The following is a 12,558-nucleotide window of genomic DNA, read 5'->3' as shown; positions in this document are numbered from 1 at the left end:
TCAAAATCGATCGCATTTGCTTCCATGCGAATCCACACTTGCGTTTTTGATGACAACAAACGCAAGCCACATTCTCCATCCAAGAATGAATCAACTTAGCTGCTTAGCTGACTGAAACTGCTCTGACTTCACTCTCGAAACTAATTGCACGTCTTACCCGCTCGATTGACGCCATGGCCAGTTCCATGGGCGTCATAAAGTTTGCACAGCTGCAGGCAAGTGACGGTATGCACTTCTGCAGCAAGCGGTTTGGCTGTCTCGATTAGGGTTCCGACTTGCAACATGCCGCGCTGCAGAGCGTGCTGGACGTGTCGTTCTTGGCGGAGCTGACGGACCTGAAGCTCAATGTGCTCAAACTGTCCGAGGAGCCCGTCGAAGTCGTCGGTAAGCGCTGCCGTCTTCGTGAAAGCCTGAGGCCTCCCAGTGGGCCTCCCAGCAACTGGTTCGGCCTGTGCTCCCTGTGACCTCTATCCTGCATTGCCTGCTCCCTTCACCACTGAATAAATGGTGGCTGCATATCAAGTAACCGCGTGCGTGTGTGTGCGGGGATGCAAGTACCTTCTTACCGGGATGGCCGACACCTGCTGGCTGGCCCCACGACACTGCTGCCGCGCCCGCGACCGCCACCATCACCACCGCCACTACAGGCTACTTCAGTCCCAACCGCTATGACAGTGTTCCGGCCCGACTGACACTGGACGTGTCCAGTCTGACGCCCGCCGCCAGCAGCCGACTGGTGCGTGGGCGGCAGGGGGGCGGCGGGGGGTGGGGGCGGCGGGGGCCCTGTTGCTGGGCGGCAGTGGCGGGGAAAGCGCGCGATGGGGATGGGGATGTGGGGGGATCGGGCTGCAGGGGCCACAGCAATCACGCACGGGGGCCACACACCCCGCTGCGAGGCATGCAGATACCGTAGGATCCCTGTTCTGCACGTGAAGGCGCTGCTCCTCTCCGCCCGGAGGGCCTCTCCGCATGATGCCGCATGACTCAACTTCAGGTCAGGCCTGTGAACTTCTGCCCACCCACCCATCCACCCTTTCCCCAGGACTGCCACGCGGCGCCCGGGCGGCTGGTGCTGTACAACACCATTGAGGGATTTCGTGGCGCCGACAAACCCGCACTCATGCGCCGGGTGAGTTTTGTTAAGAATGAGTGAGGATGTGCGTGTTGGGTGGGCGCGTGCTTGTGCCTGCGAGTGAGGGAGACAGGGCCTTAAGACAGTGCTATACACATACGCAGCACCTTAACACATTTATTCACATGTACACACATACCCACTCGCACACGCTCCCCCCGTGCAGGTGGCCGCCGAGGTGTGGGCGGACATTTGCAGCGGCGCGGCGGAGTCGGAGCCGTGGCGGCTGACACGGTTCCTGGTGCTCATGCATGGCGACCTCAAACACTACAAGTTCAACTACTGGTGGGGCGCGGGCTTGGGGGGCAGCGGGCGGGGGCGGGGGCGGGGGCAGGGACCAGGGGGGTGCAGGAGGTGTAGCGAGAGCGGGAAGGTTCTCATTTTGGGTGCTGAGGATGTGGGGCCTGGCCGCCGCTGCAGGTTCGCCTTTCCCGCGCTCAAGCCCCCCGCGCCCTTCACCTCCCCGGAGCTGCCGCCCACGCGCCTGGCAGACGCCCTGCCGCCCGCAGCCGTGGAGGCGGTGAGTGGCGCCGCGGGCATGGGGCAGAGGCGCACTCTTGGCGTCAGGGGAATGAGTCGTGCCGGTCGGACTGGCAGGGCAGCATGTGGCAATGGGCCGCGCCCGCCGAACACCCCACACCCTAACACGCCGCTTGCCCCCCCTCCGTTGTCAAAGCTTGGGCCACGCTCTCCTCCTTGCTCTATTGCATTGGGTTCGGTTTACTTTGAGCTGGTATTCAAAATACCCCCGGGCTGCTGCAAGTCAGCTCAGGGACTCTAACATGTAGACCAACAGGACACGGGGACCCTTTGCCCTTGTCCGTGCAAGCACACAGATGCGCTTTCTTGAGGACAGAGTGAGGACACCGTTGAGGACAGAGAAAGGGCATGGCGACCTCATCGCGTTCCGTTGTTGCTGCTGGCCCCGCAGGTGACGGAGGCGTGCCGCCTTTGGCGCTACCCGCCCACAGACCCCGCCTCCGGCCTGCCGCCGGCCCAGCAGGCCCCAGCGGCTGACGTGGACTTTGACGTGGCGGCGGCGGCGCCGCCGCCCGCCAACCCTGGCACGGCAGCATCTGCATCTGCAGCTGCCGCGGCTGACATCGCCGCCACGCCGGCCGAGGTGCTGGCGCGCACGCCGCCGCCCTTCTGGCTGCTGTGCAGCCCGCACCCCGACTTCGCCGCGCACGTCACCGCACACCCGCTCAGCGACTGGGCCCGCCTGACGGGACCGGAGCCGGAGGCCGCGGCGGCGCCGGCGGCGCCGGCGGCGCCAGCCGTGGCGGCGGCGTCTGGGGAGCCGGGGCTAGAACAGGAGGCGCAGGGGCTGGGGCACGGGCAGGGGCAGGGGCAGGCGGGAGGCGGTGGAGGCGGAGGCGGAGGTGGAGGAGGAGGAGGGGCCGGCGGGCGGCATGTGCTGGTGGTGGTGTCTGACGGCAGCCACCTGCCCGACTGCCCCGCCTGGCAGCTGCGCAACCTGCTGCTGATGGCGGCGGTGCGGTGGCGCGTGCCGGAGCTGCGGGTGTGTGTGAGAACCCCTGTGTGACTCGCTTGTGCCCCGACTGGGTGCCTTGCGTGTCGCCCCCCTGTGGGCCCCCTGTGGGCCCTCGTGTGGGCCCCGTCCGTGTGGACCTGGAGTGCTTTGAGTGGCTTGTGTGTTGCTCTTGCGCTGCCATGTGAGCCGCGTGTGGAATGCGGTGCACAGCAATGGCGCGACGTCGCCAGACCTGCAGCCTGTACTTCGGGCACGGCACTCACGGCCCCCTCCCTTTCTTTCCAATCCTACACAACACGCATGCAGGTGCTTTGCCTGCGCGAGAGCAGCCGCGGCGGCGGCCGCCTGGACCCGCACCGCTCCCTGCTGCTGCACGTCTGCCTGCCCTCCCTCCCCTCCCCCGCCCCAACCCCATCCCAAGCACCCGTACCCCCGCCCCAAGCCCCCACGCCCTGCCCGGACGCTGTGGGCTGGGAGCCCGACGCCGCCGGTGCGCTGCGGCCTCGCTTCCTAGACCTGGGCCCGCACCTGCGCCCGGAGGCCCAGGCGGAGCAGGCGGTGGACCTGAACCTGCGGCTGATGCGGTGGCGGGCGGCGCCGGAGCTGGACGTGGGGGCCATGGCGGCGACCAAGTGCCTACTGCTGGGTGAGAAGGGGCCGGAGGAGGAAGGAGGGAGAAGGGAGGGCAGGAGGGGAGAAGTGGAGTAGGGGAGAAGGGGAGAAGGGGAGAAGTGCAGGGAGGGACCAGGGACCAGGAACGAGGGGTGAGGGATGTGGGGTGGGGGGAGGGGATGGCAGGGATGGCAGGGGCTTGCAGGTACATGGGTGCCACGCTCGAGCGAAGCCCACTCCGCCCCACCCGCGCCCCGCCCCGCCCCGCCCTCTCGGCTGCAGGCGCGGGCACTCTGGGCTGCGCGGTGGCTCGCACGCTGCAGGCCTGGGGCGTGCGTCACGTCACGCTGGTGGACAGCGGCCGCGTGGCCTTCTCCAACCCCGTGCGCCAGTCGCTGTTCAACTTTGAGGACTGCCTGGGCGGCGGCAGGTGGGGGTTGTAATTACCAGCCCAAACTTAACCAAAACCAACGAAAACGGGAGTGCAGGCAGAGGTGTTAGTTGCGAGCGAAAATACTTATGGGATGTGGGCCGAGGCGTCGCGGAGCAGCAGGGCGAGCGGCGCCGGCGATAAATGTCACCGCCCGGGCTCGGTGACGCGCACAGCAGCACAAGACAGGCACGCGGACGCGACAAGCAAAAGCCGGGGGCGGCGGCAGCTGGTGACGATCCCCCGGGGTCGGGGGGTTGTAAATTCCAGCCCAAACTAAACCAACCACTGGGCGCTGATCGTCGGGTGGGTGGGGGGAGGGGGTAGTGCATTCCACTCCCAAAACTGCGGCGGGGGACTGCGGCGGTGCGGAGGGGATGCTAAGGGGAGAACCGACGGCGCCGGTGGTGGTGGTGGTGGTGGTGGTGGTGGTGGTGGTGGTGGTGGTGGTGGTGGTGGTGGTGGTGGTGGTGGTGGTGGTGGTGGTGGTGGTGGTGGTGGTGGTGGTGGTAGCAGTGCAGGTGGTGGCGCCCAGGACTTGGGGACAGGGGAAGGGAAAAGGCTGGTGTTTCACGGGCTGGCACGGGAAGAGATGGGGCTGTCGGGAGAGAGTGTGTGCCAACGGCCTCACTCGCAACAGCACCCGCGCCCGCGCCCCGCGCCCCGCGCAGGCCCAAGGCTCAGGCTGCTGCGGAGGCTCTGCAGCGCATCTTCCCCTCCGCCGTCACACGCGGCGTTGACCTGTCCATCCCCATGCCCGGACACCCGCCGGCGGGCGCCGCGCAGGAGGAGGCCATGCGGGAGGTAGGTGTGGGGGTGGGGGAGGATTGAAACTAGGGTGTGTGGGGATTCATGATTCACAGTTGGGGGCGGTTGGGCAGGCGCGCGTGCTTTGCAACAAGGCGCAGCAGTCAACAACCACCAGCGGCACCACCACCAGCGGCACCACCAGCGCAGCATCACCACTGTGTAACTGTTTTAAGTGACCACCCACCTACCCGCGCTTTCCCAACCATCCCCCTTCCTGGCTGCGCCTTCACTTCTGGATCAATCATGAAGGCAACCCCCCCTCCCCCCCATTGCCTCAGGCGGCGGCGCAGCTGGACGGCCTGGTGTCCTCCCACGACGCCGTGTTCCTCCTGACTGACACACGCGAGAGCCGCTGGCTGCCCGCACTGCTGGCCGCCGCGCACGGCAAGCTCGCCATCACCGCCGCCGTCGGGTTCGACTCCTTCCTAGTCATGCGGCACGGCGCGCCGCCAGGCGCCGCCAACGCACCCGCCGCCGCCGCCGTAGGCGGCGGCGGCGGCGGCGGCGGCAGTAGCAGCGCAGCTGCTACTGCCTCTGGCGGCCGGCGGCTGGGCTGCTACTTCTGCAATGACGTGGTGGCTCCGGCGAACAGCACCCGCGACCGGTCGCTAGACCAGCAGTGCACGGTGGCGCGGCCGGGCCTGGCGCCGGTGGCGGGCGCGCTGGCGACGGAGCTGCTGGCGGCGGTGGTGCAGCAGCGCGAGGGCGTGTGCGCGCCGCCGCCCAGCGTGCAGCAGCGGGACGGTGGGTGCGCGCGTGTGTGCTGGGGAGGAGGGAAGGGGAGGGGAGAGGGCGTTGGTGGGGTAGGGCTGGGAGTGGGAGGGGCTGGAAGCACGTCTTGTGTGGTGGATGACGGGGATGGGAGCCGAGTCCCCAGATCACACTACCGTATCACAGGATCAGGCTTCAAGCCGCCACTGCTGCCTCAACCCTCTGCCCCTCACACACATGCCGCCTGTTCCGCTGCTGCTGCAGGCACGGTGCCGCCGCTGGGCTCGGCGCCGCACATGGTGCGCGGCCAGCTGGCGTCATTCAGCCAGGTGCGTGTGTGTGTGAAAATAAAACGAAGCCCGCCCAAGCGGCGCCGGCGCGGCGTTTGTGTGTGTGGGGGGGGGGGGGGGAGCGGGGGCTCGCCGGGCGGTGGAGTGGATACTGACATCACGTCAGTCGTGGATGTGTTTGCTGCGGTCCGGAGGTTCGCCGCGACCGGTGTTGCCATTCCCCCTCCTGCTCCATTCCCCCAGTCCCCCCGCATTCCGCAGGACACACACATACGCATACACACACACGCACACACACACAACTTGTTGCAGCGTGCAATATCATTTATCGAACGATATAGCTTTTATTAAGCTACGACATGCAAAAATTGCTTGTGACGGTTCAGTGACTCTACGAACGGGGCCAGCTGTCCCCGTCGATTCAACCCCGAAACGCCGGGAGTCCGTCCTGCGGACCAGACTCTCTAAGTTCCCCCGATTCCGTACCCGCTACGGTGAACCCCCGAGCCTTGAAATAGTCTCAGCTCTCTATGCAACGATAAGCAAGCTTACTCAAACACTTGTTTATTCGGAGAGTGCCACTGGTTCCGACCCCAGTGTGCCGCGGGAGCGAAGCCCGCCTAAGACTCTCAGCTTTCAAAAGCTTATCCGTTCTCCCGAACTACAACATCTTTTGAAAGCTGAGACCGGCCACCGCAACAAGGACTGCAAGGAACCCGCCGCGGAGCCCCCCGTGCGCCCCACGGCGTAGAGTGCTGCCCAACCGCCCAGTGACCAGCGTGTTGGAGTAGGCCTTGCTGCTGCTGCCGTTGCGTTCCGTGCCTTGCGCCAACAGGGGGCCCTAGGTGTGCTGTTGTGGGTCTCGCCAGGGGCCGCACCCCCTGCAGACACGCCACCTCCGGCACTGAACGCCGCCGAACTACCGACTGAGACATCCCCGAATCCCGAACTGCAAACAATCCTATCCGAATACGAGGATGTCTTTGCCCCCATCACCGAGTTACCTCCCGACCGTGGCGTTTCCCACACGATTCCCCTTGAAAAGGGCGCACAACCCACGTTCAGGCCGCCATACCGACTCACCCCGCTTGAGAAGGCTGAGGTGAACGGCTGACCTGCTCGAACGAAAATTTATCCGGCCCTCTGCCTCTCCTTACGGAGCCCCGATCCTCTTTGTCACAAAGAAAACAGGCGAGCTACGGATGTGCATTGACTACCGCGCCCTGAACAAGATCACGGTGAAGAACCGGTTTCCCCTGCCGCGCATTGATGACACGCTAGACCGCCTGGCAGGCGCGAAGTACTTCAGTACACTCGACTTGGCCAGTGGCTACTGGCAGTGCCGCATTCACCCCGACGACATCGAAAAGACGGCATTCTCGACGCCGCAAGGGCACTTCGAGTGGCTCGTACTTCCTTTCGGGTTGTGCAACGCCCCGGCCACGTTCTCTACGATGATGACCCAAATCTTTACACCATATCTCAATAAGTTTGCGACGGTGTATCTCGACGATATCCTGATTTACTCGAAAACCGCCGAGGAACACGGAAGACATTTACGACTGGTCCTGGACTTGCTGCGCAAGCACAAGCTTCATGCCAAAATGTTAAAATGCGAGTTCTGGCGCACCGAAGTGCGATATCTGGGTCATATCGTGATCCAAAGAAAACCGAATCGATCCGGAATTGGCCACTTCCGCGCGATTTATCCGAACTACGGTCATTTGTTGGCCTAGCCAACTACTTTCGACGCTTTATCGCAGGCTTCGGCGCTCTCGCGGCCCCGTTGACGGACTTGTTCCGTCTCCCGAAATTGCCGGGTACATGGCCGCCTCAGGCACTGAGAGCGTTTGCCGAAATAAAGAAACGATTATCGACTGATGTGCTGCTGCATTACCCCGATTTCGACCACCCCTTTGCAGTCGTGTCCGACGCGTCATTGAATGGCACGGGCGCCGTGCTTCTGCAAGACCTTCGCCCTGTCGCCTTCACCAGCAAGAAGTTCTCCCCCGCTGAGCGCAACTACGGCACCGGCGAGCAAGAACTGCTGGGCGTCGTCAACGCACTTCGCGAGTGGCGTTGCTATCTGTTGAGCGGCATCTCCTTCACCCTCGTGACGGACCACCACCCCCTCACCTATCTGAAAACCCAAGCAACCCTCGGTCGCCGACAGGCCCGCTGGCTCGACCTGCTTGAGGAGTTCAAGTTCGACTGGGTTTACCGCCCCGGTCGTTTGAACGTGGTGGCTGATGCGCTCTCTCGACTGCCTTCCCTGGCACACATCGTGTGTGGTGCGATGCGCACGCGCCGGCATCCCGAACAGCCCACATCCTCGACTGATGCCGATTCCCTCTTCTCCCGAATTGTGGAAGCTACCGAACGCGATGCGTGGTTCCAAGACCCTCGCCACACCGACTCTCTGCTGCGTCACTCCACCGGCTTCTACCAGAAGCAGGCGGCAGACTGTGAGTTTCGCGTGGTGGTGCCGAATGACCCGTCCCTGAAACGTGACATCATTTCCCGGGCCCATTCCTCCGAATTGTCGGGCCATCCTGGCCGTGACCGAACCCTGAAGCTGCTGCAACGCACCTTCTGGTGGCCCACGATGGGAGCAGATGTTGCAGACTTTGTGGCGTCTTGCGACACGTGCCAACGTGTGAAACCCGCATCTGGGAAGCCCCCTGGGCTTGCTCAACCACTTCCCGTACCCGATATGCCTTGGGAGAGCGTCTCCCTCGACCTGATTACAGGCCTCCCGACCACACAGAAAGGACACAACGCCATTCTGGTGTTGGTCGACCGCCTCACGAAAATGGTGCACGTTGTGCCCTGCAAGAAAACCCTGAGCGCCGAACAGACTGCGGACGCATTCTTCGAAACCATTGTGCGCTTGCATGGTATGCCGAAAATCGTGGTTGGCGACCGCGACACACGCTGGACCGGGTTGTTTATTCCCGCTCTACTCAAGCGTTGTGGCGCTCGCCTGAACCTATCGACTGCTTTCCATCCCCAGACCGATGGTCAGACCGAACGCATGAACCGAACACTGCAAGACATGCTACGCGCATTCACCAGTGACGACCCTCGCAGCTGGGATCGCTTCCTGCCTGCTGCCGAATTCGCTATCAACAACTTGCCGAACCGCACGACAGGACAGAGCCCGTTCTACCTGAACTACGGCTTCCATCCCCGCACGCCCCTACAGTTGGAGCTCGGAGATGTCTTGCCCGCGGCAAAGGCTTTTGCTGATAACTTCTCCGACCGAATCCGAACGGCACAGCGGCAGATGACAGCTGCTCAAGATCGTGCCAAGGCGTACCAAGACCAGCGGCGCCGTGATGTGGAGTTTGCGGTGGGCCAACAGGTTCTGTTGAGCACACGCAACTTCAAGGTGCAGAAGGGTCAGCGCAAACTGCTTCCTCGCTGGACTGGACCCTTCGAAATGACCGAAATGATCAACCCTGTGGCTGCTCGACTGGCCCTACCGGCAGATTATCCGCCTATGCATGACGTGTTCCACGTTTCGTTGCTACGGCAGTACCAACCCCCTGCCGAAGGTGCCGCACCTCCCCCGATCATTGCTTTCGATCCGACCACGATGCAACCCGTACTGCCCACGGTTGAAAAGATCCTGAACCACGAAACGAAGAAGCTCCGAACCAAGACGTTGCACCGTTACTACGTGCTGCTACGAGGCCGTTCCCATGGCGAAAGCCAATGGTGGGATGAGGCTGATCTGCTACCCGAACACCAGGCGCTGCTGGACGCTTACTGGGCTGCACAGCCTAATGGGCGGACCGCGGACGTTCCCGCCTAGAAAAGGGAGCAGATGTTGCAGCGTGCAATATCATTTATCGAACGATATAGCTTTTATTAAGCTACGACATGCAAAAATTGCTTGTGACGGTTCAGTGACTCTACGAACGGGGCCAGCTGTCCCCGTCGATTCAACCCCGAAACGCCGGGAGTCCGTCCTGCGGACCAGACTCTCTAAGTTCCCCCGATTCCGTACCCGCTATGGTGAACCCCCGAGCCTTGAAATAGTCTCAGCTCTCTATGCAACGATAAGCAAGCTTACTCGAACACTTGTTTATTCGGAGAGTGCCACTGGTTCCGACCCCAGTGTGCCGCGGGAGCGAAGCCCGCCTAAGACTCTCAGCTTTCAAAAGCTTATCCGTTCTCCCGAACTACAACACAACTACACACACACATGCGTCTGGGCGGGCTTCGTGTTGTTGTTTCTTTCAACACACACATGCACATACACATACACACCAACATGCCGGTCACGCTCGCAGGTGTGCATGGAGGGCTGGGCGTTCGGGCAGTGCACGGCCTGCAGCGCCGCGGTGGTGGAGGCCTACCGCCGCCGCGGCTGGGGGCTGGTGGCGGAGGCGCTGGCCTCGCCGGCCTCTCTGGAGGCGCTGACGGGGCTGGAGGAGCTGCATGCGGCGGCGGCGGCGGCGATGATGATGGATGATGAGGAGAGTGAGGAGGAGGAGGGGGGGAAGGAGGATGGGAAGGAGGAAGAGGGGGAGGGGAAGGGGGAGGAGGAGGAGGGGAAGGGGGAGGGGGAGGAGGAGGAGGGGAAGGGGAAGGGGAAGGAGGAGGGGAAGGAGGAGGGGAAGGGGGAGGGGAAGGGGGAGGTGGGCAAGGAGGAGGAGGGGAAGGAGGGGGAGGAGGGGAAGGAGGGGAAGGAGGAGGAAGGGGAGGGGGAGGAGGATGACGACTGGACGGCATTGTAGGAGGGTGGTAGGAGGTGGTAGGGTAGGGCGGTGGCCGGCGTGTGTCAGCACGATAGGTAGGTATGTGTGGCAGAGTTGAGTGCGTGGACTATTGAAGGGGCAAGTATGGTAAGCAGCTTGAGTTTGGGCCGGGGCTTGGAGCTAGCCACACAGACCTGGAGTGGGACTGCGCCTCCCTCCGCGCCTGCTGCTGGGTACCGCCCCAGCTTCAGCAGCGTTCCCCGACATGCGAGGACGACAGGAGGGTCCCGTGCAACGTGTAACTTTAGCGACTGGAGGAAAGAAGAGGCAGGGGAGGACGTGACCGACATGTGGGAACGTCCATGACAAGATGGTTCCCGCGCACCATACGATAGCAGCTGGCACTCAGATCAGCCCAGCTGCCCCAGCCCATAGTTCTGGTCAAATGGCAGAGCTGCAATGCACTATAAACTATGACAGGCAGCACGGGAGCATGGGGGCTGCCTGGTACTAAGAGGCGCCCCGCCGCATCGCCCTTCATGGCGGCCCGCGTCATGGCTGGCGGCGTGTCGGTCGCGACGCATGATGCGAGGCGGGGCATAGCCTTCTGACTTTATTCGTATACAGTTGTTAACACGCTTGTAATTTTGGATAGCCTTCTTCTCACGCAACCCATGCATCAGTGGAAGTAACAGGCTGGAACTAATTTCAATTGGACTACCTTGCTCGCTTCTCTTTAGCGTCGTATTGCTTCAACGCACGATAGAATGCATTGAATTCTTCTCAGTATATAAATCCATTGGAGAATGCATGCAGCGCAGCCTGTCACCTGCGGCGAGCGCTGCCGCGCGGGCGGCACACCAGCAGGGTGGCCCACAAGTTGGCTTTGCCGCCGCGGGGCCGCCACTGGTGGGCGCCTTCGTTGCCCCGCCCCAGCGGCTTTAAAGGCGATTTTGCCTGTGGCAGAAGCATTCCGCAGCTTCACGCCTTCAGCCAAGGTCCTACACGGCTGGCAAGTGCCCGTGGGGAGAGGTGGCGGCCGCAGGGGAGCGGCGGCAGCCGCTGCCATCGCGCCACCACCCGGCCAGGGGCCAGAAGGCTCGTCGCCGGACCCGCACGACAACACAGCGGCCCCTGTCGCCATCCCCTCCACTCCGGAGACTGCTTCCAGCAGCAACAACAACAGCAGCAAGTCGCACGGCCCCTCGCCGACCCCGACGGCTCACCCCGCCCCTGAAACAACAGCAGCAGCAGCTGTGCCGTCGATGTCGCCGGCGCTGCCAGAGCCTGCGCCACCCCCTTTGGAGCGGTTAGACCTGGCGTCAGCGCGCCACTTTGTGAACCTCACCAACGGCATTGAGGCGCTGCCGCTGCTGCAGCAGCTAGGGCTGAGCTACAGGTGCGTGCGTGCTTGGGGCGGGGGGGCATTCGCAGGGGGAAGGGTGTGTGTGTGTGTGGGGGGGGGGGGTGTAGATACCAGCCCAAACTAAACCGAACCCATTGCAATAGAGCGAGGGCAGGGGGGCGCGGGGCAAGCCGTGCGTGTAGAGTCTGGTTGGAGGGTGAGGAGAGGGAGACAAAGGTGGAGGAGGAGAAGGAGGAGGAGGCTGGAAGCAGCTTGCAGGGCGGACGCAATTCCTGCGTGCCGACGCGCGCACTTGAGGCCGCAGGCAAGCTGCGCCGTTCCGCACGGGTCTTATATTCTATCTACCCCAATACTGAGGCCTGCCGCGGCCCTCCCCCTCCCCCCAAACAGCTTCGTACGCATCCAGAGCACGGCGTGCGAGCAGCAAAACCTGGAGGTGCGTGTTTGTGGATGGTGTTGAAAAGAAAACAACAAAACGAAGCCCGCCCAGACGGCGCGACGGAGTTACTTACGGATACCTACCGATACCGAGCGTCTTGTAGCCGCGTCGACCCCGGTGGATGGTGTGTGTGTGTGTGTGTGTGTGTGTGTGTGTGTGTGTGTGTGTGTGTGTGTGTGTGTGTGTGTGTGTGTGTGTGTGTGTGTGTGTGTGTGTGTGTGTGTGTGTGTGTGTGGTAAAAAAGGAAAACGAAAGCCCGCCCAACGACGGCGCCGGAGTTGTACCGATACCCACCATTTTCCCGAGCGTCGCGTGACTGTCGTGACCCAGGTAGTCATACTTACCCGCGATAAGCCTGGAACCCCACGGGCGACCATTCGGCCTGACCCCGCGATGCACCTGTATGCGTCCATGCCTCCGCACCCTGGGCGCGCTAAACAACGTTTACCCAGCACGCCTAATTCCCAGATTCCCGCCCGCTGGTCGTAGTCGAGCTCACACTGATAGTGAAAGCGTGTGTGTGTGTGTGTGTGTGTGTGTGTGTGTGTGTGTGTGTGTGTGTTTAAG

The 12,558-nt window shown here is 63.0% G+C and overlaps 2 protein-coding genes across 2 annotated transcripts in view; both read left to right on the top strand.

The window, feature by feature from the left end:
- The first annotated feature begins 49 nt into the window (after positions 1–49).
- On the top strand, positions 50–10,565 carry CHLRE_03g165215v5 (uncharacterized protein). The gene is made up of 13 exons (XM_043060776.1): positions 50–215; positions 297–384; positions 648–736; positions 1,043–1,129; positions 1,299–1,417; positions 1,553–1,652; positions 2,064–2,654; positions 2,934–3,273; positions 3,522–3,669; positions 4,341–4,473; positions 4,758–5,223; positions 5,455–5,519; positions 9,779–10,565. The coding sequence occupies exons 1-13, from the start codon at positions 186–188 to the stop codon at positions 10,223–10,225; spliced, it is 2,703 nt and encodes a 900-aa protein (XP_042925905.1). The 5' UTR covers positions 50–185; the 3' UTR covers positions 10,226–10,565.
- Positions 10,566–10,829: 264 nt separating this feature from the next.
- Positions 10,830–12,558, top strand: part of CHLRE_03g165200v5 (uncharacterized protein) — a 5,401-nt gene continuing 3,672 nt past the window's right edge. The window contains exons 1-2 of the mRNA XM_043060775.1: positions 10,830–11,585; positions 11,943–11,988. Coding sequence (XP_042925904.1) covers positions 10,993–11,585; positions 11,943–11,988 — 639 coding nt within the window. The 5' untranslated portion in view covers positions 10,830–10,992. The remainder of the gene's footprint in view (positions 11,586–11,942; positions 11,989–12,558) is intronic.

Source organism: Chlamydomonas reinhardtii, chromosome 3, assembly GCF_000002595.2.
Source record: "Chlamydomonas reinhardtii strain CC-503 cw92 mt+ chromosome 3, whole genome shotgun sequence".
In the NCBI taxonomy this organism is placed as follows: Eukaryota; Viridiplantae; Chlorophyta; class Chlorophyceae; order Chlamydomonadales; family Chlamydomonadaceae; genus Chlamydomonas; species Chlamydomonas reinhardtii.
The sequence above is the reverse complement of the archived record's forward strand: the minus strand, read 5'-3'. Positions and strand labels throughout refer to the sequence as shown.